Source organism: Gallinula chloropus (genome assembly GCF_964237585.1).
Source record: "Gallinula chloropus genome assembly, chromosome: 1".
In the NCBI taxonomy this organism is placed as follows: Eukaryota; Metazoa; Chordata; class Aves; order Gruiformes; family Rallidae; genus Gallinula; species Gallinula chloropus.
Genome location: NC_140085.1, coordinates 187,070,703 through 187,097,148, shown reverse-complemented (window position 1 = coordinate 187,097,148; position 26,446 = coordinate 187,070,703). Strand labels below are relative to the sequence as shown.

Here is a 26,446-nt window from a genome sequence, read left to right as displayed (position 1 = left end):
TTGTGGCGAGTCCACAGCTGTCAAAAGGAGAAGTCATCCTGCTGCTGCGTCCTGTGCCAACTGAACCAGTCTGTGGAGGAGTGGGCTTAAACAACAGAGGAACTGAACCTGTACCTCTAATACCCTCTTTGAATGTGTTGATTATTTGGGCAAGAAGAAAGAGAACCATATGCCTTTTTATTGTAACGTTATCTGATAAAGGAGAATCACAGAATCATAGAATGTGTAAAGTTGGGAGGGACCTTTAAGGGTCATGTAGTCCAACCTCCCTGCAGTGAGCAGGGACATCTTCACTAGAGCAGGTCACTCAGAGCCCCATCAAGCCTGACCTTGAATGTCTCCAGGGATGGGGCCTCCACTGTGTCTCTGGGCAACGTGTTCCAGTGATCCAACACCCTCACATTGAAGATTTTTTTCCTAATATCAAACCTAAATCTCCCTTTTTTGAGTTTAAAACCATTACCCCCGTCCTACTGCTCCATGCCCTCGTGAACAGTTCTTTCCAGCTTTCTTACAGGCACCTTTTAGGTATTGGAAGGCCACTGTTAAGGTCCCCAAAGCCTTCTCTTCTCTAGGCTGAACAAGTCCAACTCTCTCAGCCTGTCTTCACAGGAGAGGTGCTCCAGCCCTTTGATCATTTTTGTGGCCTTCCTCTGGATGTGCTCCCAACAGGTCCATGTCCTAGTGTTGAGGGCACCAAGGCTGGATGCAGTATTCCAGGTGAGGTCTCACCAGAGCGGAGCAGAGGGACAGAATCACCTCTCTTGACCTGCTGGCCACACTTTTTTGATGCAGCCCAGGATGTGGTTGGCCTTCTGGGCTGCAGATGCACATTGGTGGCTCGTGTCCAGCCTCTTGTGCACGAGCACTCCCAAGTCCTTTTCCTCAGGGCTGCTTTCCAGCACATCATCTCCTAACCTGTATGGACTAGGAGATGATGTGTTTGAATTTACTGCCTCTCTTAAATCCTGCACTATCCAAACTTCCATCTCCTAAACAGAAGGCCAATAAAACAAATAAGTATCTCCTCTCATAGCACATGTACACAATGTGGGAACGTGTCAGAAAGGCTACTTCTGTTTCCCTTGCTCTTCATAGTTGGCTTTCAGAGTCAGAGAACAGTAGGGGTTGATGGAACCTCTGGAGACCCAACCTCCCTGCTAAAACAGGATCACCTAGACCATGTTGCAAGGGAACACGTCCAAGCAGGTTCCGAATGTCTCCAGAGATGGAGACTCCAGAACCTCTCTGGGCAGCCTGGCCCAGTGCTCTGTCACCCTCACAGTGAAGATGTTTCTCTCATGTTCATATGGAACCTCCTGTGCTCCAGTTTGTGCCCGTAGCCCCTTGTCCTGTCACTGGGCACCACTGAGAAGAGTCTGGCCCCTTCCCCTTGACATCCACCCTTGAGAGATTTAAAAGCATTGATCAGATCAATGACATACACACAGTTGCTAATGGAGGCTGCTCAGTAAGGAGAGTTACCAGAGAGTCTATCTGCAAATTTTTAAAGATCAACTGTAGAAAATGCACAAATTAATTAAAAACCCCCAACCCATTAGCATCCCCCCTTCCAAGTTCTGCCATCCAATTGAGAAGCAGAATATATTTAAAGATGTCACAAGATATTTACTTACTGTGCAGGAAACAAAAAAAAAAGCATGATCTAAGCCTCATCACTTGAAAAAGGTGAAATATTTTGGTTAAAGTTTTGAATAAGCTCAATTTTAAGGCCAGTCATGAAGAAAACATGAGGAATCTGCTTTTGAGAACTGGTTGGCAACTTTAATTATAGGCAGAGCTATTGCTATCCAGGTTTGATCAGGGGAATTCACTTTACCAGCACTGTGAGGCTGGTATTTTGTTCTAGCAATGGCAACGAGGAGTGGTGTGACCGATGCTGCGGGAGTGACAGAGATCTATGTGGACGAGGCACGAGAAAAAAGGCTGAGAAGTCAAACTGGAGATTCATTTTGACAATTTATTCCAACATTTCCATTTATAGAAAACTGAGGCAACCCTAACAGGAGTGAAACTCAGTACTGCAGAAGGAATAAGAAAAATCACCCCTGAAATCATCTGTGCAAGCACACCCACACCCGCTCATTCTTTAAATCTGTATGTTTCTGAAAGAGAGATTGGCTCAGTCTGTTGGCAAACCACAGCTCTTCTGAAGATGCTACTGCAACTCAGTACTGTGACAGAGTATGACGTTACTAAGAAAGACTCAAGACTCCTCCTTGCCCCTCTGACTTCATCGGAAGCACAAGAACTTCCAATTGTCATTGCTAAGGCACAGGCCCCCAGCGTACATGGGGTCTCATTTTTGTGGGTGCTGAATTAGCTCTCCACACCCCTTCCATTACAGCTTTGGAGACACCAAGGACTCCTGGGCTTGAGCATGCAGTATCAATTAGTACATAGAAACAATACATATTTATAAAAGACAACATTTTAAAACACAGTGTGCTTTCTCTTGGACCCTCAACAGTCTGGAGGTGATGTGCAGTTTGATCTCAAACTACTTCAGCTTCAGACAAAAACCTCTGGAATGTCATGAGTCTACTCAAAGTTCTCAGAGCAGCCTCATGAACACCACTGTTAGAATTCAGGAAGAACCCCAACACACCAGTGTTCCCCATAACACTGGATGTGAACACTAATCAGCATGAACCATGATCGATCGTTACAAATCGCAACACGGCCAGAGATTTCCAGAAACTACTGAGTAAAGCAAATGGCTGTGGACATTCACAACACAATATTGCACCTTGTAGAACAGAGTGGGTCTTTTCAATACAGATAAGGAAATTCCAAATGTATGATGAAACAAAAGCAGGCACATTTATTTGAATGAATTTCTAAGACATGCTAAAGCTATTATTTAATAAAATAAACCCACAATTACCCGATAAGAAAACCTTGGGAGTCTTTGGAAACGCTTTCTCTTTTCAAAGCACTGTACACATTCCCTGCTGACAATGCTATAAACCACATACATGCTGCAAAAATGAAACATACAACAAGAGCAATGAAGAATTACCTCAGCTTTCACCACCACTTCACTTGATTGAAACTGTTCTCCTGTTCCATTAAGTATAATAATATATTTGGAAAATGTAAACAACCTAATTACATTTTCTTGTTTCGAGCTGCCAGGCACCGGTCATATATCGCAGTCGTATAAAAAGAAGATCCCTGCCCATCTGCAGCCAGCTCCAAAAGGGAACCAACTTAGAACCTGTGATTAATGAAGAAGAAAATCAGGAGGACGTTGTTAGAAAAAACGAGCGCTGGCAGCAGTAGTCACGAACCTCTGCGTTCTCAGCACATTCAGCTCCACAACCCAGACCTTAACATTAATAAAAATTTATATTGCCAAAGTTATTGCTTTCCAGTAATTACATCACGCCCTAAGTGGGAGACTCCAGCTTGCCAGCAGCACAGTAACTCCATGTATGTCACGCGACGCAGTCTTCGCTGTGACAAAGCTCTGTTCAAGGAAACAGGAGCCTGGACAGCAGTAATTAAACAAATTGTTTCTTAGCGACTTTGGAGAAGGGGACTGCCACCTGCTGCTGTCTTACAGCAGTAGTATGAGCATGCCAATCTTCAGGCAAGGTAAGGAATGCACACTGTGAAACCAAGCCCTGTTCCATCTTTGCTAACATTGGTGTGAGGTGCAATATACCTGTGGAACTTCACTGAAAGAAAACATTACTAATAAAGTTGGCTTAGGACATTCTTTACTTGCAGTCTTCATCACTGCTGCTGTACATTACACTTTGTGTTCTTCTGGGGTTGTCTTGGGAGGAGATTCAGATTAAATAAATAAAGTGACAGGAAAAGGGAAAAAGAGAAGGAACTGCATTTGATGGGAGGCAGGGGTGAGCAGAAGGAAGCAGTAACTCTTAATCTGGTTCTGCTATGGAGAAATACATGCAGAGCTCAACTCTCCAGTAACAGAGACCTCCCTACAGGTCTGAAAGACCAACACATTTTAAGAAGAGAGGGAGTCCTGGAGAAGGCCTTAATAGGTGGGGCTGAACATTTTGAAAGGTGAGACACAGTGGAGTTGCATCAATAAACAATGATGGTCAGACTTCTTGCACAGTGTTTTATAATTGCAATATTTTTATTAACACATTTTGGCAAGAGGACGTGCCAAAGTATCTCTCTGTCCCAGCACTACACCTCCTCTTGTCTCCAGTGGGAGGGCAGAGTTTCTCTCCCTTGCTACCCCTTCACCTACTCTTCCTGCACCTTAGAAGGCTGACAAGGACACAAAGTTAAGAATTTGTTCAGAAAGAAGGCTGTGTGGTATCAGAACTGGGTAAAGTGTGGGAAGAACATTGGGTATTTTATTCTGAATTGACATTAAGGAATCTTAAAAGAAGATAAACAATTTCCATACCTTCAATTTCAGTCCAGTTGACAGCAACTTCTGCTATAGGTATTTTCAAACGCTGAGCTATATAAAGAAGTTCCACATCAAACGCCCTGAAGTAGAACAGGAAATAGCAAATACAATCACACTTAGATCTAAAATAAAGATGGTGCCATTGTTAATTAAATCCCTAGCCTGATTTAAGGAGGTTGGTGTTCAGTTAGGAAGTTGACAGCAATATTCTACAGGTCAGACATACATGAAAATGAACTTATTTTCCCTGACTGAACAGCTCAGAACACAGCTAATATATAGATTACACTGAGAGGTTGCAAAGACCCTTAAGAACTTCAAGTCCCACCACTAAACCACGTTCCTAAGCACCACATCTACATCTCTTTTAAATACCTTCAGGGATGGTGACTCAACCATTTCCCTGGGCAACCTGCTCCAGCGATTGACAACCCTTTTGGTGAAGAAATTTTTCCTAATGTCCAATCTAAATGTCTCCTGGCACAACTTGAGGCCATTTCCTCTTGTGCCATCACTTGTTACTTGGGAGAACAACACCCACCTGGCAACAACCTCCTTTCAGGTAGTTGTAAAGAGCAATAATGTCTCCTTTCAGCCTCCTTTTCTCCAGACTAAAGAAACCCAGTTCCCTCAGCTGCTTTACAGAAGACTTGTGCTGTAGACTCTTCATTGGACATACTCCAGCACCTCAATGTATTTCCTGTAGTGTGTGGCCATGGTACAGCCTCACGAGAGCTGAGTACAGGGACATGATCCCTTCCCTAGTCCTGCTGGCCACACTATGTCTGATACAAGCCAAGATGTCATTGGCCTTCTTGGCCACCCAGGCACACTGCTGGCTCTTGTTCAGCCGGCTGTTGACCAACACCCCCAGGTCCTTTTCCTCCAGGCAGCTTTCCAGCCACTCTTCCCCAAGCCTGTAGCGTTGGATGGGGTTGTTGTGACCCAACAATACTTCACCACATCCTGTTTCTGAAGGCACATGTCATGCTGTGCTCAGCATACTGCTCACTTTTCATCCTGTCATAACAATGATGTAGACGTTCTTAAAGAGGAAGCAGTCAAATGTGCAGTGCCAATCTACACCTCCAGGAGTTCCACCAAAGGAGATGATGGCTTTATCCTGACCTCAGGCTTTCTCCTTGTACTTTTAAAGTTTAGAATAAAGGCAGCAGCACAGCAGTGACTTGGGAAATTATTTATGTTACTGTGCATAACAAAACCTGACAACAGTTGTACTTTACCCACTGATCATTTAATGTACAACACCAAAACCCTCTTGGGAGGCCTGTCTTTTTTGCTGGCACAACTGCTTGTAGGTCATGTGGCAAAATGAACTGGCCACATGATCCTACTCTAAGTCATCCGCTTCCCCTGCCCAGTTTGTCCAAAATACATTTTAAACCTCTCAGTTCTCTGCACAGAGAATTCATTTTGTGTTTCATTCTTGCAACTGCATGCTCGAGTAGGCGTTCTGGATCACAGGTACTGAGGCTTTTGATATTAATAAATCCATCTAAATAAACAACATCAACGCTGCTGTCCTCCACTTCTTTCCTGTGCTTTAAGTACATGGGCCAGACGTGGCCATCAGAGACCTGGTGGGTTGGGAACAGTGCAGTTAAGGACACTTCTCCTCCTTTGCATTCCTTGTATGGCACTGCCAGGTAGCAGTGTATGTTGAACAGGTCTATCAGTGGTCACTGCCTCCATATCCAAGGAGTCTAAGTGTTTTGGCAACTACAGCATGTAAAGTTTGTGTTGAAATCAGCATATGAAACTACCAGTAGCTACTACTGACAAGGGTGAATGCAGATCACAGTTATGAAGTTTCTGGTGATTTTGGTTAAGTCTCCTAAATTTACTGATTTCTAGGTATTTTGTCGCCCCCTCTTTGTAGTCTTCAAATGCCTGCAGGGATGTTCTTGGTCTTGAAATGAGTTCTAGTAATTGGAATTTAAGCTAGAGATGCCCCCACCTCCAATAAAAAGTTTTTTAAAAATACTCTGATTTCTGCTAGACCCAACACACATTCAAACACAGAGCCTTTTTCCCCAGGGAACTAAGCCTCGAATGTTAAGGAACTGGAAACATTTTAGCCAAGCTCTTGGTAAGGTTTCCAGTTTGAAGTCAAGGGAACAGATTTTCCAGCTCAGCTTACAGAAGTTGTGAAAACCCGTCTGTGAAGCAACAGCACTCCACAATTTCACTCAGTAACTTCATAAATTTAACATCTCCTGAAATTCTCATTGTGCAGTCCAAGGCAATTTTCTGTTGACATGAAAAATAATATAATTTGCCACTAGAGAAAATGTATGCAATAAGAATAACATTATTTGTTCTTGCTTAAGACACTGGTAATCCCATTTAACACTACAGAAAGGGTAGAAAGTGACAGAGAGGTGATCAGGAACAGCCAAGAAGACATATTTCAGCAGGCTGCTAGCCAAGCTCAGATGTTATTCCCTTCTCCCCTCTCCTTCTCAGCAGTGCAGCCCGTTTCTGCAAAACTATTAACGAATGCAACAACTGACGTCCACTTTGGAACGTGTGCTCCAGCACAACACTTACAGGTAGGTTCCTGCTGAAGTGCAGACCATGGCTTGCTGGTGAAAGCATCACCAGACACATACCAACCTGAACCTGGCTGTGCAGGGAGGTTACGAGAGTGCTACTGGCATCACCCTGGACAGCACTGAAGCAAGCCAAGGCAGCATCAACAGAGGTTACCCACAGACAGTACAGTTACTGTGTATGGAGATTTTAGGACCACTCTGTAGATCTGATTTTGATTAGGACACGAACCTTTTCACTGTCACACACAGTTCTTTTACCTCAGTGACCCGAAGGCAGCTCCTAGCAGCCTTGCCATTCCACAGCTTTCTTTGAATGAGGGTTGAATATTATTTTATTAATTACACCAGTCTCTTCTACTGAAGTTGTGTTATTTACTGTTTTGCTGACATTTTACATTTGTAGCCCAAAACTCCATGTATTCACCTTTGAACATTTATGAGTCATGTGTATTCAGACTAAATCTAATATTGTAATGCTTACTACTTAACTGACTAAAAAGCTTAAGAGACACAGAATAACCGTCTGATGAACTGTACTACATGAGCTGCTCTAAAAATATTACTGCATGAAGTATTACCCTAGTGAACTAATAGTTATTTGCAGCAATTCCTATGGACAACCAATTACTGGAATGCCAGCATATACATCACAGCACAACAACGTTAGACAGTTTGGTGAACTACGGTGCTCAAAGTAAAAGATGAAAAGCAGAGGAATTAATAATCATGTCGAGCACTAATACTGCTACATGTGGTTGTCATTTGTGTAGCAGTGACTATATCCTGAAATTAAAACCCACAAAACCCATTCCAAGCTGAAAGGAGAATGACTTCTGTGGCATATTGCTGGGGTACCTTGTTTCTTCCTCTGTCCCCCTCATACACGTACTAGAGTAGTTAATGGGGGGATACAGACCACAGTGTTTTCAATACTGACAGCATTACATCCACATGGCAGATCACCAGATCCAGAAGGACCAAGCAGAAGTTGCCATAGTCAGCGTTTGAGCGTGGGTACGTTAGCTGGAGCCTACCCCAGAGGAGATCAAAGCAACGCCAGAGGATGAACTGGTGAGTGAAATACACGTGTCTTGACATGAAGCCATTTGTGACTAGTTACCATGTGACAGAACTGCTCTCAGAAACAGCAGGGAATTAGTCACACCATGTACTGCACCCCATCCTGCTGCAGACACTGAAAGTAGGTGCTGCTGGGAAGGGGGGACACAGTTCAAACTACCTGTCTTTGGCTCCAGCCTGAATGAAGTCAGGTTCCAATAGAAGTACCCAAAGATGGACACCCAAAAATATATGGTGTGAACAATTTCCCCATCGATTTCTAATAGTGGCTCCATTATGAGTTAATTAACATAAAATACAGCAAAAGAAACACTTCTCCATGTGGCTGTGTTTAATTGTTAAGTTACAATTTAAGAAGATGCTGACTGAAATTCACTTGAACACCAAGTTGGTGGGTATTCAATTGAATTTGACCCTTTTAAACCAAACCCTTCAAATGCTTCAGCTTGTATCTATCCTGCCAAATTACTCTGCATTTCAAAACTGCACTAGGACTCTGTTTTGCTGGTCCAATACTTTTTCAAATATCAAAATTAGGCCCTTGGTTATACTGTTTTACGTGGAATTTACGGCTTCTCTCACCCAAGATACGTTGTTCCAGCAAAGTGTTAAGGGGAAGAGAAAACTCTCAGCAGCCAAAGAGGCCTAAGAATGAAATAGGATGTCAAGTCGGTGAGACTGCCAGTACTGCTCTAGCTGTACTGGGGCTTTTGAAAGTCTGTCTGTGTCTGCCAGGAGCAGGATTTTTTACAAGACAAAACAGACATAGTTATAACAGCAAAATATTTTTGCCTTGATTAGATGTTCATAAACAATTCTACTTGTTGTGCACAAACCCAGGAAAAAACCAATTTATTCCACTGCTTGTGTTGGTCTACAATGCCAAAGGAGTGGAAAAAAACATCCCCATAGCAACATGAATGCTTATTTTTCTGTAAATTTTATATAGAGACTCACATTTAGAGATTAGTGACAAACTGCAGAAACAAATGGGTTTTTTTTATATTAAGCTTTCGTGTTTTAAATGTGAAACAGTATGGCTCTCTCAGTGCACAGGGAAATTTTTATAGACTAAAGTAATAGCACCAATTTGATCTAATCAGTGATCTGCTGATTTGTGTAATGTCATTACAAATCACCACTTTACGAGAGCATGTCAGTCAAACCAGGACTAGAATTATGTTTTGAATTTCCCCTCATTTTAACAATATTCCAGGTAGGAAAGTATGTCTAGTTCTCCTAGTTAAGGAAAGGTATTTTCTGGCTAGAAAAAAAGTTATGGGCTTTTTTTTTTTTTGTAGTCAGAAGAAATGAGTGACCAAATTTAGGGGAATGAACTTTCTGCTGGCGAGACCACTTCATTTTCCAGTTTTCCTCCTCTGCATTAAAATTTCTCAGGTCAAGACTGCGGATGCAGAACTGAAGCTTCTTTCGGAGCCTGAGAGCGAGTCATTCCAACTGTCTCTATTATGTTTTTTAAAATATCCCTTTTAATTTTCTTTTAAGTTTTAATTTAAAAAATGTGCTCCATCCTTTTCTGAAAAATAGATTAGTGGTGTAATCGGATTCAGAACCTAAAACGCAAAGCATATGCTCTCTGTTCAAAAGGTTCCTCTCCTTTCAAACTAATGTCAAAACTTTGCTATTCAGAAAGTAAATTTCAAGAAGGTTTGGTTTGTATTCGTGTATACACAGCCAGCTCTCCAAAGGACAGCTAAACAAAAGAGTCAGCGAGAACACTCACAAAAAAAAAAACCCTAGCTTAGGATGTAAGCATGATTTCTTAGCATCAAATATATAAACAGTTTTCAGTATCTAACAATTTTCAAATGCTTTCTAAAGTCTAGCTTTAGATGAACAAAATATGCTAAGAGACATCTTGGTCTCTCTTTAAAAAGTGTTACATGATCGTTATTGTCATAAGGGTAACAGTATTTTTCCCTGTGTATTTCAGCATGCTTTTAAAATTACCTAAATATAAGCACCTATAAACCAAACTCAGCACACCAAGAAAACTGTGGTCTCAGTTTTCTAGTATTTTTAACATTAAAGAGGTGATACTCAATGTCAACTAAAATAGAAAGAGCATGAAGAAAGCAGAAAAAAGTGAAGTTCTAAGCAATTAGCTTTCCATTCTTAACGCAGCTGATATTGGATTGTTTCCTTAAGATTGAACTCCTGCTGAAACTCTCTAAGATGCATGTGAGATCATATAAAGGAAGATCTTGATAGAAACATATAATGTGTTAGATTGGAAGGGACCTTTAAAGGTCTTCTACTCCAATGCCCCTGCAGTAAGCAGGGACACCTTTAACTAGATCAGAACTTCATCAAGCCTGACCTTGAATGTCTCCAGGGATGGGGCTTCCACCACCTCTCTGGGCAACCTGTTCCAGTGATCCACCAGGCTCATGATGAAAAACATGCTCCTCAAATCCTTCACTCTCAGACTGACCCTGCTCTCGTTTAAAACCATCGCTCCTCATCCTGTCGCTACATGCCCATGTAACCAGTCCCTCTCCAGCTTTCCCTTCATGTACTGGAATGTTCACCTAGAACCTTCCCTTCTCCAAGCTGAACAAGCTCAACTCTCTCAGTCTGCCTTCACAGCAGTGGTGCTCCAGCCCCCTGATCATCCTTGTTGCCCTCATCTGGACCCGCTCCAAGAGGTCCACGTCCTTCTTGTGCTTGAGGGCTCCAGAGTCGGACACAGTACTCCAGGTGGGGTCTCACCAGGGTAGAGTAGAGGGGGAGAATCACCTCTCTTGATCTGCTGGCCACATGTCTTTCAATGAAACCCAGGATGTGATTTGCCTTCTGGGTTGTGAGTGCCCATTGTTGGCTCATGTCCAGCTTTTCAGGATTGTCCCAACACAGGTGCAGGACCTCACACTTCTCTTTACTGATGTCCTCCCCTTTTTCATATGAAAGGTGAACGAGGAAACACAAGACTCCATTTTACTGGCATTTTTTTTTGTGTCTCTGACAGCTATCAAGGTACGGAAGCTTAGAAATCTTCCAGCCTGTCCAACCGAGCAGCAGGATCACCATGCTATCTACTGTGACATTTCTATTACCAGTCAGCTCCAGGAAAGAGACTGGGCTCCTAATAGTTGCTCTTTGAGTGAGGTATGCTATCAACCTGCTGAGAGCTGTAGAAATAAAATCTGTATTATTTCTTGACTATGTGTTTTATGTGTTGCTCTGCCTTGTGGAGCAGTGCTGACAATAACCAGCACTTCAGAGCAGCTTCCTACTGCCCAGTGCTAATTCAGTGCTGATGGGGTCCCGTATGCAGACATTACTGGATTCCTTTATCCAAAGGGAAGAATTCTTGGGGCTTTTTGTCTACAGAAACCACTGGCGCTGCCTACACAGGCCAGAAAAGGAGCTGCCTTTGATGCCAAATTGCTTGAGTAGTTTTTCTTTTAACACTCTGCTTCCAGGATTTACTGAATAGTTAATCCTTCTGATGCGGTTCAGGCACCAGCAGCCTGACTCAGGTTTTTTCCTACATATTACTATGCTGTGAGTTGAATTTACCCTGGTCAACTTCAGTCATCTACAGTAGAGACTGTCCCTTCTATACAAATTACATTGAGTCCCTTTACAGTCGAGGGCAGAAAACAGGCTGGACTTCATCTGGCATTTTTTAGGGGTCTCTATTACATCTGTATTATACATTCACAAGGGCATGGAGCAATAGGACGAGGGGTAATGGTTTAAAACTCGAAAAGGGGAGATTTAGGTTGGATATTAGGAAAAAGTTCTTCAATATGAGGGTGGGAGGTTGCCCAGAGATGGGGGTCCCATCCCTGGAGATATTCAATGTCAGGCCTGAGCGGGCTCTGAGTGACCTGATCTATGTGAAGATGTCCCTGCTCACTATAGGGGAGCTGGAGTAGATGACCATTAAATGTCCCTTCCAGCCTAACACATTCTGTGCTATGAGGATGAAATGAATTATACCCTAACAGTCTAAGGTAGATGACAGGTAGATGCCCTTTAGATGTGATGAAGCAAATCCTGTCCCTTCGGTGTGCATATTTCTCTTCTGAGCAGTAAGCTTCACAGTTCGAGGCCAGAATGATTAGATAGCCAATTTTATATTAAGATCATAAGTAAGTATGTTGCATATTAATGTTTAGTCTAAATATTTATTATGTCCTCACATAAGATTTCACTTAAGACTGTAGCACCTCAGAAAAATCTGAGCCTGATGAAACTTGAGCAGACAGGACAGATGAGGCTTCTGCAGAAAACCAAATCATGTCCATTCCCTTCAACAGTTCGCCACAGGCTTCAGCTCACAGCAGGGGAGCCCTCAACAGACTCAGTGACCAGGGTGCTGGCTTGCAGACAGCTTTTATCCTATTAGACGCTGCTGGTTTGTTGAATGTTCTCCAGCAGTCTCCTCCAGTACTACCAGAGTATCTGAGCACTGACCATACTGGACTGAATTGAATTCTCATTTCAATACCTAACGAAGCTGCACTTCAGTAGTGGAATTTTAAGATTCAAAAAGAATCAAGTAATTCCTCCAGATGTCAAATAATCCCAATGCAGCGATGCAGAGGTGGTAATAAACCCAGATTTCAGATACTCCTGTCCAGTATCAAAATAGAGGCTTCTCTGCAACTCTTTGCTGATGGTCTCAGTATGAATGAGATGTTCTGTGACCCAGTTAACAACTTCCCATTGTGTTGTGTCAGCAGAAATATAATACTGACTATTTCATCCTCTTGTATCTTCATATTCATGATAGGTACAGAACCTCCACTGCACAATATCTAACCAGTTTTTATTTCTCTTTTCACACCCATACTATGGGTGTCACCATGCTAAGGTATTTGGGACAGTTTGTTTAATCATAGAATCATATATATATAATCATAGAATCATGTTTAAAATAAGAAATTTCCATTCTTGGGCTATTTTAGATTCTTACATTATTATCATAGTTCATCCAGTTCCAACCCCTGCCATGGCAGGGGGGGGAAACCTCCACTAGCCCAGGCTGCCCAAAGCTCCATCCAACTTGGCCTTGAACACTGCCAGGGAGGAGATACCTAGAGCCTCTCTGGACAACCTAATTACATACAAAAGAATCCAATGTATGTGTCTATGGGATGAATGTTTGATATCCCTATATAATTTCCAACTGCAGCAATCATGACTGCCTGTACAACATTTCCCTTACGACTACTGTCTCCTCTAATGTACTCACTTTCTTCACTTGTATCTCCCCATACCCCAGCCTGTTTCCAGACCTTATAAATATTAACTGGGAAAGGGAGAGTACACTGTTTTGTGCACTGACACGTTATCTTCCAGTTCCACATGCTAAATGGTTAGATGTGAAGCTGGTAAATTACTTTTGAGTCCATCCCATAACTTTTTTTGTCAGCAGTGGCAATAATCTCCCTTCCACAGGGGTTTCAGTTTGCACAAAACATGCCAAAGCTTTCCATCTTGAAATCTCTACTGTTCTGTCTGATTTGGTATAAATTATCCAGTAAGTATGAAAATGAGGGTAGGGAAGCACAGAGCCTGATGAAGGACACATGAGGATACAAGCAAACAATATATTGCCTGCTCTGGCAGAAAATGAAACCTCTATTGTTGTTTTAGGCAAATTTGTGACTTAAAAGCATCTGAAGAGCTGTTTATTGGAAGAATATGAGTTATTCTTTTCTTGACAAACAAAAACTTTCTTCATCACTAACCAGTACATTTCAGATAAATAAGAAAACACTCAGGGGATTCAGTTTATGGATGTCTCTAAATAAAAGAGCAAGAACAGAAGGCTAATTTTATAGCAGCACATATAAGCACAATGAATTAACATGCCAAGATGTGAAGATCTGGTGTGTTCCACACCAGCAATATTATTACTATAAAATAAGATAGCAATGTCCCTTTTTCATTGCCTGTAATCCTGGATAAGAGAGTACAGCACAATTATTTTTACTTTATTGCTAGTTATGATTTTTTTTTTAATAAGAAACCTGAATACTACATAGTATTTCTGGCCATTATGTGTAATTTTATTCAAAATCTTCCCTTTATAAGAGAGTAAGATTGAAGATTGCGTTTTTACAGATTAACCTGATTACCCTCATTCCTTTCTTTCAGTATGTCTTCTTGAAGTATTTAATTTATAAAGTGAAGATAAGAAGGTAATTTTGAGAGGGGCTCTTCTGGGCCTCCCATATGCATTTAACCATGTATTAAACAAATCCTGCATACGAAACGTACAGGAAATTTATACATCACGCTTGAGCTTGGAGGTAGCAGCACAAATCATACTGCTGGCTCAGCTGTCATTTCCTGTAGGGCAATAAGCAAACACTCTGCTAGGAAAGGGATTTTCTGAGTGCTGTCTGCTTACAGTTCTGGATTCAGCTGCACAGGGGCTCTAAGTTCTGCACTAGATGTGTGTGCCCAAACACGACCTTCACAACTCCATTTTGAGGGAGCAATATATAGCTCAGCTACCCCTGCCAAAGCTCAGCCTAATACTAGATGTATTGGAACTGACTAGGACTGTAGGATTACACAGGATTATTTTTGTATAGGAACACTATTCAATGATTCTGTCCCCTGTCAGCAAGCAGTAGCCCAAGAGACATTTTCTGGGATGAAGACAATAGTTTGAAAAGATTTGGTTATACTTAATTAAGCCATCCTTTTTAGCAACAGTTGTGGTGTAGGAAGTTCACAGGAATTATGGTATTTGTGTGGAAGCAGTGTTTGAGTCCTATAACAGTAGTCATGACTGTATTACTCTCATAAGGGAACTGCTGAGCTAAATTAGAGAGCTCTAAAGTAATTCAAAAACTATGCATCATTCTCTACTGTCTTAAATTAATGAGATCTATCCGTACTCCTCTCATTACATATTCTAGTAAGAAAATCAGTAAAGGGTTGGCATCTTCTTTCACTTTGAGCCTTCAGCAACTACAAGCATCTTACCAGATGTAGGCAAAACATTTTGGTTAAACCGATCTGCATTGTGAGGTCATAATGCATAAAAATAGACTGATAAAATGTTTGAATAGAACGAGTAACGCTTAACTTTTCTTAAGAAGAGCTCCTCTCCATTTCTTACTCTGCTCACATGGCTCCTATCTGTAAAATGGGAGAGGACTCTCAAAAATAGTGACTGGATTACAACAAAATCAGACATTGTTTGTTTGGAATGCCTTTTAGAGGTGAAGATATAAGAGCTACTGAATTTTCTGGGGTTTTTTTTCTCCCCTCTCCTAACCAATTGCTCTGACAAGGCAAATCCAAACTGTCCTTCTAAGTATTACATAACTCTTTCCACATGACAAAATAAAACAACCTTGTAAGGATCAACTATTGCTACCCAAGATCTCAACAAGGTAGTCTTAAAATCCTTCCTGCAGTTTACGTTGGATCTCTTAAAATCAAGACTTAGTAGGCCCATGACCCATCTGTTCCCCTTCACCAGATTATCATAAGGAAGACTAAAATTAAACAGCCAAGTATTTCTTAATGTACACCTTAATAAAATAGAATTCCTAGCAATTGCCAAGATATTTCAGCATTAAAAAAAAATATAAAATTTGCCAGGCAAGTAGTATTACAATTAGTTGAACTGAGCAGCTAGGATTTAATAACACATGCTTCACAGTAGCTACAATACTGAGATTGCTTTTGCAAACTCGTGTTTACTAAGGAAAAAACCCCACAATCCAACAAAAAAGAATTTACCAGCGTTCTATGTGAAGAGTTGAGAAAGTCCGTGCAGCAGCTTCTCTGGTGAAGAGTTTAAATCCGCACTGCGTGTCCCTGATCTCTTTGACACAGAGAAACCACACCAGGAAGTGGAACCCGTACATGAGAAGGGTTCGAAAATAAGAGCGCTGTGGACAAAAGGCAAAGAGTGAGATGGTTTCATTTAAGGGATGAGTGAACAGTTGGAACTGGGCTGGCTTTCAGGGCAATAGTCCTGTTTCGTGATAGCTTTCAAAGGTTGTAAACTGGTTTTGTTTTGCAGCGGAATGAAACCATAGCTTTTCAGTTCTTACAATGAAACAAAATTACAGCTGAAAAGGAAAGACTTGCCAGCCAAGCCCGCTGTTTAGTGAGCTGGCCTAGGATATGAGAAGTCCTAAATTCTTTTTTCTTTTTTCCCTAATTCAGAGCAGCTTCCTGTTCAGCAGCAGGAACCCAAACCTGGATTTCAATTAACAATCAGGACAGCCATGGTATCTTCTCCATGATTCTTTGGGAAGAGAAGTGTGAGGGAGGAGTGGGATGGCATGCTACGTGCTCTACTCCACTGGACACTTACAAGCTATTTTTTTCTTTCTGCCTAGTCCTCTTGTTTTCCTAAAAATTGGGTTGAGCAGGTCCAACAAATTAAAAGTTACCTGGACAAACAATGGAAAATAAGCCAGCAGGACTGCATAAAGACTGTTAGTCCTAAGAACACATACAAAACCTGAACAGGTTCCATCTCCTACTCTGACACAGTAAGAATCAAAAGTTTTATATTGTGAAAACAACAGAAATGTGAGCATCTCTTGCTGTTGCTTACCCTCTTCTTTCATTCAAGACTGCATGATCTCCAGAGCTTGCACACACCATGTTAAGGCACTTAAGGGAATACAATTAGACAGTGTACTTTTTTTGCAGTATGAGATGGAGCAAGTAAAACCAGAACTAAAGTAACAGCTGCTGTGAAAAATAATATATCATTGTTCCAGCAATGTTACACAGTCATTTCTTTTCTTCTTTTGCTTTCACAATTATATTTTATGTTCCTGGTAAACATCCTCTCAGACTACTCTTCGGTTGCACTTTTGTTCTTGACATAATAATCAGCTAAGTTTGGGGAATTCAGAGGCTGGACTGTGGGTTTGATGAGGTCCTTCCTCGTCTTTTATCAAGGCAGCTCCTAAATGACTAGAACCCTGATCCACCAATCCCTTCTGAACTCACTGCTTGTCTTGAGCTCAGTGTAAGTGATTGCATCTAAGACCGCAAGCCAAATACCATGCAAAATCTTTAGGAGCCAACAAATTAACTGGTAAGCATCTCTGGGTGATAAGAGATGCCTTTAAAGCTAATAATTTCAAACCTCAGTTGAAAAAATGAGAAGATGCTCAGCTTATTAAGTAATAGCCTTTGGCTTAAGGAAATTTGAATTCATAGTTTGTGTCTCTGAAAACTGCTCTAGCCTGTGGTTAATGGTGAACCTGGTGTGGATTCTTTGGCTTTTCTGGTGAAGCGGAATCCCTCTGTGACCAAGAACACAAGGTCCCAGAAGGGAAGCTTTAAGAGGCTGCGTGACTGTCAGCCAGTTATTTCACAAAAGGGAGTTCCTGGGTTATGTTCATCCCTCCTGAGACTGTTTATTCATGTCATACTATGGATGCATTGAAGTACATTGACAATTCTGGAGGCAGAAAATTCTTCATGTTTTAAGACTGAAATTAAGGGTGAAATTCCGGTCTTAATAAATCCCACTTGGCTGCTCATCCCAGCTTCATTCTACTGTTTTAGATGTCATTAAGCTCAGAGAGAAATCCCAGCTTCTCAAAATTACTCTGCAGTATTTTTAAGCCTATCACACTACAGAACAGTCTCTTCCCAATGTGGTAAAGGCTGCCTTTTCTTTCCACTTTAGGGACAGCTGGCTGACAAAAGGGACTGTATATTTCAAACAGAGAGGTACTATATAACCAGTTGGTGATTATTTTATCAAGAAATCAGAAATACAGGGAGAAACAACAAGCAAAGAATAGAAAAATCCTAAAAGTTGGACTCCTGCATTAGAAGTCCTGTTCCAATTTCTCTCCTTCATGTAGCAAGACCTTCAAAGATGAAAAGAAGAAATATGCATGCACTGAATAAAGTTTATCTAAGTTCAGAACATGACCACACAATGAAGCACTTTCTCTGGTCTCAAATTTATCAGCTACAGCCTCCTTGCAGTAGCAACATTTCCAGGATACACTGGCTGCACAAGTAACAAATACCTGCAAGTGGTATATTCTGTGCTACAAGCATGCAAGCACCATGTCAAGGATTTATCCTAATTTCTGTTAATGATGAAGGTTCTGGATTTGTTTGGTTGTTTTTTGTGAGGATGCTAACATACACACAGCAGTATTTATACACAGCAGTATTTACAAGAACTTTTCCCAACAAACAACTCCAATTCAACCTGATAAACCAGAAGAAAAAAAAAAGATCTACTGGGGCTCAACGCTACCAACTGTAACTTCTTTTGAAGTTTTGTAACTATTTTAGTAGTTGTGTATGTATTTTAGAATAATTTCAAGTATTAAACATCAGTATAAACAAAGCTTACTCTTGAGAACATTCAACATGATGAGCACATCCAATGATGATGAAAAAATTAGCCCAGCAATGCGTCTGTTGCAATACAAGTTCCATGCCTGTGCTTTGTCAACTACTGTCTGCCAAGACATCAGAAAACCAGATGCAAGATAAGACTGTGTGCCTGTGCATCACTGTTTATCCCACAAGAGCAACACACAGAACAGTACCGGCTGCCTGTTCAAAACTCCAAAATTTTACTGTGAGTAATGTGGAAAGATTACAGTACGTTCCCATGAACTGAGATACTCTTCAGTTTGCTGCTAATTATCCCCTCATTAATTTTAAGCAGGTTTTAAGATCTGCAGATCAAGCTCTTGCACTGGAAGGGAATCAATAAAAATGAACTCATCAGCTGCCTTCCACTCCAGCCCGAGTACTGGTTAGTAGCTATCCATTCTGTCAGGGATTAGAAGCTCTGCTCCTGAGATGTTCTCAACTAGGAAAATTAAATCCATAAATCGGACACCAGCTGAAACTCCCTGAAACCTAGAACACATCTTTTGTGTATGATGGAGCACATGCTCCACTTATGACAAGCTTTTTTTATAGTTGCCATTCTTTTACAAATATCGACTATTTAATTGTAAAATTGGTAGAATGGAATCAAATAATGGATGTATTTGACTATTAGTACACAGCAGTAAGTGGAAACAAACCTTTGCTATTGAGTCCTTCTCCAGATGAGCTCTAGAGCCACAGGAAATAGCCATCTGGTTCTGTACAGGAACACAAAGGAAAGAGTTATTACTTAAACTAACATTTTCTGAATCAGTGGAATCTCATGATAACTACACAATAAAAAAAACTTCAAAGCAGTATGCTTTTCTGCTTCCTGTAGCTGCACTTTTTCTACTGCTAGATTCTGAGGCTAAAAATTAGTCTTTTCTCCAATTAACAGATCATCTACAGTTTATCATATTTTGCATATGGTGCATACAAATCCCTGTAATTTGTTCAGGTCTGGTTTAGCAGCGATGTGTTAAACAGCACAGATAAGCAGCTTTCCCAGGCACTTAATGTTATGATGTAAGTTTTCCCTAAATGTTGCACAATGGAAGGGGCAACAGAATGATGTGACTGTTGCACCGAGGTGCCTTCAAACAAATAAAATGCAGTTGTATCAGCCAAAAGTATAGCCTCAAAGATGTGAGCAAAACAACAGGTTTAAAATTATTCTCACACTACTACTACTCACATGGCCTCTCTCAAATCCACTACATTTCTGAGGAAACCTACTACATTTGAGAGTGCAGGAATGATGCTGGGAGAGCATCAGGGAAACACTGCCGCCCCACGGCTCCCGCACTCTGGTCCCGCACTCTGCACACAGGCAGCTCCAGCTGGAAGGCTGCACGATGCTTCTGGCACTTTGGGAAGCAGATTACACCACCCTACTCGTGCATTTACTCATGTGCATTTACTCATGTGCATTTAAGCAGAAAAATAAGCCCCACTTCTTTCAAGTCTAGCACACAAAAGAGAATTACTGTGCAGGGAGGAGCTCTTGTTCCACAGGTTTTTGAATTTTTTATTTACAATAAAGGTTCTTCCAAATACTGTCATTAAACTAACAGCTCTGAGAAAAGAGAGCCTCTATAAAATAGGGTGAAATTAAGATGCATCCTTAAAGGTATAAGGATGACATCAGATAAAAGGAAAATACAAAACAGTTAACAAAGAAACACAAAATGTTTTTTAACCGAGTAGGCAGCACGTGGTGTTTATACAGAGTAGCACAACTTCAAAGGAAGAATGATAAATAGAACATTTCACACTGCACTGAAACAGGCACAGTGTATGCAAAGCTGGCGGGAGCCCTGTGGAAACTACTTCCCGACAGCCCATTCTTGCACCTTCTAAGCCTATGCCCAGGTCTGCAGACTCACACCTGGATCTTCAACCAGACCTCAAAAAACCCAAGTCGCAGAGAATAACAAGAATCAATTTGCATGCATGAATATTAAATCAAATCCATGCGAATTTATACTCACAGGCCATGGCTTAAGATTTTTTAGACCTTCTTCTACTTTTTCAATATCTGCAAATTTCGTAGCTCCATCTGCATCAGCCATGAGGATTTTTTTCCCCCGAGAACTGAAGACACCCTGCAATCAAAATAGTCAATGAAAATCAACACCCTTGAAATCAGTGTTTGCCTTAAGCTAGCTGCAAGACAGTCTAAAAACCTATGGTACTAACTAGAACGTTGGTATCTCAAAGATAAGGCACCAGCCGCTCTTAATATTCTGCTACTAATGACAAGTATCAATTTATATTGTAAGTATAGTAGTCTACAGGAGTCTAGAGATTTCACACACTGAATAGTGTGACAGAAAATGCATAAGCACCAAAGGTTAACAACCCCTCCTGTAACAGAGAAGCTTGCAAACTAAAAGCTTTGAGAGACAAGAAGTTGCTACAGTCAGCTACACAGGGGAGCACAAAGACGCAGTGATTAGTAGCTGCCACTGCACTCGATGGCTTTTCTTTGTCATTTGAGCTACGGAAAAGGAGGAAGCAGTGTGCTATTTTTCACGTTTGAGAAGTAAGTCTTAAGTCGTGGTATCACTGAGAAACACTTGGGATGCACAGGTCTCACACCCTGTGTCGCCACATTCTTGGTGAGACATCTTTGACAGTTTTTGAAGGGGTCCAGAAAGGAAAACAATGGAAGGTCTGTCAAAAGTACTGACATCACCAAACACATGTGACTTGGGAAAAGCCTGTCTAGGAAGTGGTAGTATACAAATCCACTCTACATTCTGCAGTGCAAAAAAAGTATGACACATACAAGTAGTTCTCCTTCTCTTGAAATAACTTCAAAGATATATTCCTTACAAAAGCTCCACAAGTTCTAATTTAATGTTCTCTTCATTTGCTATAGCTACTCATGTTTTGTAAAAAAATTTAAATTGACCTGTTAAAGATAGAGCTTAAAATACCGACACACAGTCACTGATAACCTGTAAATGACACCACCCTTTTTCATAAAAAGGAAGGTGTCATCCACCTTATGACACAAAGTTCCTTCTCAATGTGTTTTTAAACCACGATGATTTTATGATAATATCTATGTGAAAATTACTATGTGAAAGTATAAATTGTGCTGGTTCTACCACAGAGTGTGGGCGATAGCCATGAAATTCAGTAAGCATACACTGCTATATGAGTGTGTTTATTCACTGGCCATTTTTAAAGCCTCAACTACAGCCTGGAAAGCAATGTTTGCAAACTGAGATGTCTTTTCTCTACAAAGCTTTACTTCAACCCATAAAGGGCTATTTTTGTTTGGTTAGATTTTTTAAATGCAAGCCTATTTCTAAGTGGAACTAACAGGAACATGGAATTCAAGTAGTTTTTCTTTTTTCCTTTCGGATACTCATACAAAAGAATTCTTTGTTACTGATCTTCCTGGCAAGAAAATACTGTTTCCAAGACCTAAAATAAGCTTGTTTTGCAAAAGGTTTTGCCTTAATTTACAGAATCCGTACTCAAGTTTTCTGGTAACCATTTTGTTAATGTATTGAAATCAAAACGTCAAATCAGCACAGATTTGTCTTCTGTGTATTTGGGCACAGGTAGTTCAGGCAGAGAAGGAGATGAAAGTATCAATTACCATCCTGACTGCTCCTCCTTTCCCTCGATTTTTTACCAAAGAAAGCACCCGCACTTTGTCGCTTCCATATTTCTTGCAGTACTTCATTGCAACCTGATAGACACACAAAAGACCAGCATAAAACAAAACCAGGAATCAAGGTAGAAGTTCACATTTGCTCACCCTTTTCTTAAAAAAAAAAATTAGTAGCACAGAGCTATGACCACTTCTGTCGGCACAAATACATTGCCAGTGTTTGCTGGAGTCTGTTTGGGAAAATAAAAACCAGTTCACAGTCAACACAAGACTGAAAAAGCTAGTCATGCCCAGTCAAAGTAGGATATTCCCCCAAACAATTCTAAAGGCCATTCATCCAATTCCAAAAAGCTCAACACCAATGTAATGTATATGACAGGATGGTCTGTTTTGGAAGTGACCTTAAAGATTATTTAGTTCCAGCCCCCACCACACTATTACAGACCTGTTACACTAACACCACTAGTTAATCAAAGGAAAATAACTTTCTACTACCACTATGTATTTCTCACTTGTCTTGCTGCTATCTGTGGGTTTTACCAAAAACTCAGTGTGAATTCATGCTGCAGGGAAGCACACATTTTGTTCCACGTTGTGGGGAGGAGACAGCATGAGTTTCCTCCTTTAATTTTTTTCTAAAGGTTGTCTCAAGTCCTTATAAGTCCAGAGACCCGGGGCCATAGTGTGCTTGACTAGAAATAATACTAGAAGGAACACAAAGCAATCAAAAAACACATACAAGCAATCATTAAGGGAGAAGCTTAGAGGAAGTAAATGAAAAAGCAGCATTCGTTTTAGTAGCTAACTCAAACATCTTCCAAGCAGTAGTAAAACAATCCCCTCAAAGCTGGCCAGCCTTTCTTTCCAGTGACATCCATCAAAGTCGAAAGAACACAGAAGTATTCTGAAGATACTACTGCTGGCACAGGGATTGTTAAGTGACCAATGCCATGGAGGGTGCGGGAAGGAGCTATACAGCATGTCAGCTGTTCTGTCACTCACAGTATACCTCACCTATTTTAAAAGGCTTTTTAGCATCCTCATGTTCACAACACTATGCAGAAGTAGAGTATTTCCTTAAGTTAAGAACAGAATTTTTAGGCTCTGATCTGCAGGAAAATGGTTGTCACAGCCGCCCATCAAGAACATGAACATTTGCAGAAGAGTTCCATGTGTCTGCAGCTGTGCATGTGATACCCACAGTGTACGATGGACAGTGACAGAAAGTATTTGGGAACATGAATTTTAACTGTCAACTACTTCAAGTACTGAAATTTAAGTGCAAAACATTGTTATATTCCACAAATACAGTACAAAAATCCATACCTCTGATTACTTCTTTCTTACCTTTCTAGTGTGATCTTTACTACCATCATCAACCACTATTACTTCGTAAGTGAATGAAGGATCTTGTTTCTTCAAAATAAAAACAGAAATAATACATTTCATCCAGTTTCTTAAGTGGGTAGTAGGTCTTTCAAACATCAGCATTCCTTTCTCCCTAGCAGTTTTTAACTCATTCATGGCTGAGCAGTTTTTAACTTATTCATCACACCAATATGATGTGTTAAGATGGCACAAGTAAAGAATATTGTCATAGTTTTCCTCAACTGCCATCTGGAACTGAAAAGTCAATTCATTTGCCAGAGTTGAAAGCTCAGAACAATAACACTTTTAAGAAAACCCCAACAAAACAAAACCCACAAACCTTCACAACAGGCTTCGTACCTAGGCAACAAATCCTAATGAAGAACAGATGCTTAAGAAACTTGTTGGAACAACCCAGGATTTAGTTCAGAAATCTAAATGTCTGGTTAATCCTTAATCTCTGTGTTGAAGAGATATCATGCATACCAAGAGTTTTCATCATGCAACAGTATATTAAATTTTTACTTCATTTAAAAACACCTTCTGGCATTCAATCTAAAAATAACTGATAACAGATAGAAGCATTCCTTCTAGGTGGCTAATTAATACAAAGTAACACAGCTAATAGGTCACCAACGCATTGTACATTAAAAAATAATAAATTTTGAATGCTGAAGGAGAATACCTGTCTTTTTTCTAGATAATCCAAGGCTTCATCCATCATAAGAGGTACTAGAGAAAAGGTGGAGGTTAGGTTAGTAGATTGTAACAGTCAAAGCATCAAAAACACCAAAAGCACCTGCACAAGGAACCTGAAAACAACTACAAAGCAAATCTGAGCAGATTTCCTCTTTCATACAAGACTCACTTCAGTAAAGTATCTTAGCATTTGAAACTCTAAGTTCTGTCCATGCTGATGGCAGTAAGAACACTGAAGAAAACCACACATGTAAGACAGGATAAAAGCATTTCTTCTGAAGGTAAGAACCAACCTTCCATTTTGAAATATGTAATTCTCTATATACTATTAAAAAAAATTTTAAAAGTTCTCCATGACTGACCCTGCAAACCAGCAGTGACGTTATCTATTTAAGCAAGGCCTACATTGTGTCCAGACAAACTTTATTTGTCAGCATCTTCATGGAATCCCAAACTGCTCAGTATTTTCACTCACCAAGAAAAGGAACAACAACGTGTGCTACCACATCAACCTCAAGTACATCTGTGGAGCATGATTATTTCTATCACATCTGAAAGCGTTCACATTTTAGTATCAGGTACTCATATATATATTTACATATGGCCAAGTCAAACAGAAACCAATGAGCTCATCCTCTTTACTGCTTGTCTGAAGCTGCTGCTGTTGTTTACAGAGTGGGAAGGTCTCAAATAAATTTTAAAAGTCGTCTTCTACTTTTTGCCTTGCAGCACTTACAGGGGCAACAAGAAGTGCCCCATGCTGGTTTTAACAGCAGCAACCAAGCCACACAGTGTCTTAATTTTGAAATTCAATGTACTTGGGACTGTTTTCTGGAAATGGTGCCCAAAATCAGATACATAATCTGTCTGGACAGAGTCTACTGCTAACATAATCTGACCTCCGCATTAACAACAGATAGGTCTTCTTCTTTTTCTTGAAACAAGAAAAATCTTACACCGGTCTTCCTCATTGTATGAAGGCACAACAACAGAGAGTTCCTTTGTAGGGGGATCGTGTATACTTGGTACAGATTCTTTCCCACCATCAGCATTTACAAAGAATTTCTCCTCTTCATGTCGGTGAATGGTTGGCATTTTCCTGGCAGTTACATGAGCGATCACACAAACCTGTGATGAAAAGGAAACCAGAAACATCGTTAAGCATTCTGTTAAAGGTGTGCCCAGCTATTACACGATGTGCTACAAGGGGCAACCAACTGCATTTCAGTAATGAGGTGGGTCAAGGACACAATACTTCATCTGCTGAGCAAATCACACAGGAACAAAACCCTCTCAACGTCATTTGATCGCTCCATTTGACAGTAGTGTCGCCATCATCGTCTTGCTGCTGTTTTCAACTGCAAAGCATATAGATGCCCACAAAGCTGTGTCCCAAGCTCCACTGCCCCTTGCCCGGGTAATCTCTGCCACACAGGCTGGTGCTGCCCCTGCCCGGGCACCGAGCCACTGAGAGCAGCGACACTGCAGCCAGCCAGCCAGCCCCTCTGTGCCTGCAAAGCTCAGGCTCCGATCGCTCCTTGTGCGGGGCTGAAATAGATCCGTGCAACTTGGTTTCTGGAATATTTGTACTTGGAAACACCCCATCTGTGGCGCTGCTGGTTGGGCAGCAGGATTTCCCTGCCCAGCTGTCAAAACTTCTCACTCAAACTTGGGCAGAACTTCAGCTGCTCAGAAAGGCACAGGGCCCCCGAGCAGACACGGCAACAGCGCGCTGCGGGACACCTCACGGGACGGGCTGTAAGGACGAAACGCTCCGTTCGTATCACGGCCGCAGGGCGTTCCTCCCCGCGCCTGGCGAAGGCCAGACCCCGCGCACAGCCACACACAAGCGCGGCCCCGCCGCTTCCTTCAGACACGGGGCCAGGCGCGCCCCACGCCGCCGACCGGCCCGGGCCAGCCCTGCCCGGGCTGCCTCTGCGGCAGCGTCCCAGCGCCCGCTGCAGGCCGCCGGGCCCCCTCGGCGGGCCCGGGTCCGGGAGGCGCCCCCGTCCCACAGACCGGCGACTGGGATCGGGCGGCCCCACGTACCGCCCCCGCCGCGGAAGTCCCCCGCGCCCGCGGTGCGGCTCTCACCAGGACGAGGAGGAGGGCGGCCAGGGCCGCCAGGACTGCCGCGGCTTCGGCCAGGGGCAGCGGCAGCGCCATCGCCCGCAGCCGGCGAAGGGCAGCGGCGGCGGTGGGCGCCGCCCTATCGCGCAGCGACAGCGACGCGGAAGCGAACACCTCACCGCCCGCCACCAAGAGCGGCCGCTCCGGCCGGCGAGCGGCGCT

General features: G+C 41.7%; 1 protein-coding gene across 1 annotated transcript; it reads right to left on the bottom strand.

Annotated features, from left to right (window-relative positions):
• Positions 1-2,820: 2,820 nt before the first annotated feature.
• Positions 2,821-26,320, bottom strand: ALG5 (ALG5 dolichyl-phosphate beta-glucosyltransferase; the record flags this gene model as incomplete). Its single annotated transcript, XM_084265786.1, has 10 exons — positions 2,821-3,241; positions 4,415-4,500; positions 15,817-15,968; positions 19,113-19,172; positions 20,448-20,561; positions 22,073-22,165; positions 23,435-23,503; positions 24,141-24,187; positions 25,111-25,282; positions 26,249-26,320. The coding sequence occupies 10 exons, from the start codon at positions 26,318-26,320 to the stop codon at positions 3,129-3,131; spliced, it is 978 nt and encodes a 325-aa protein (XP_084121912.1). The 3' UTR covers positions 2,821-3,128.
• Positions 26,321-26,446: the final 126 nt, after the last annotated feature.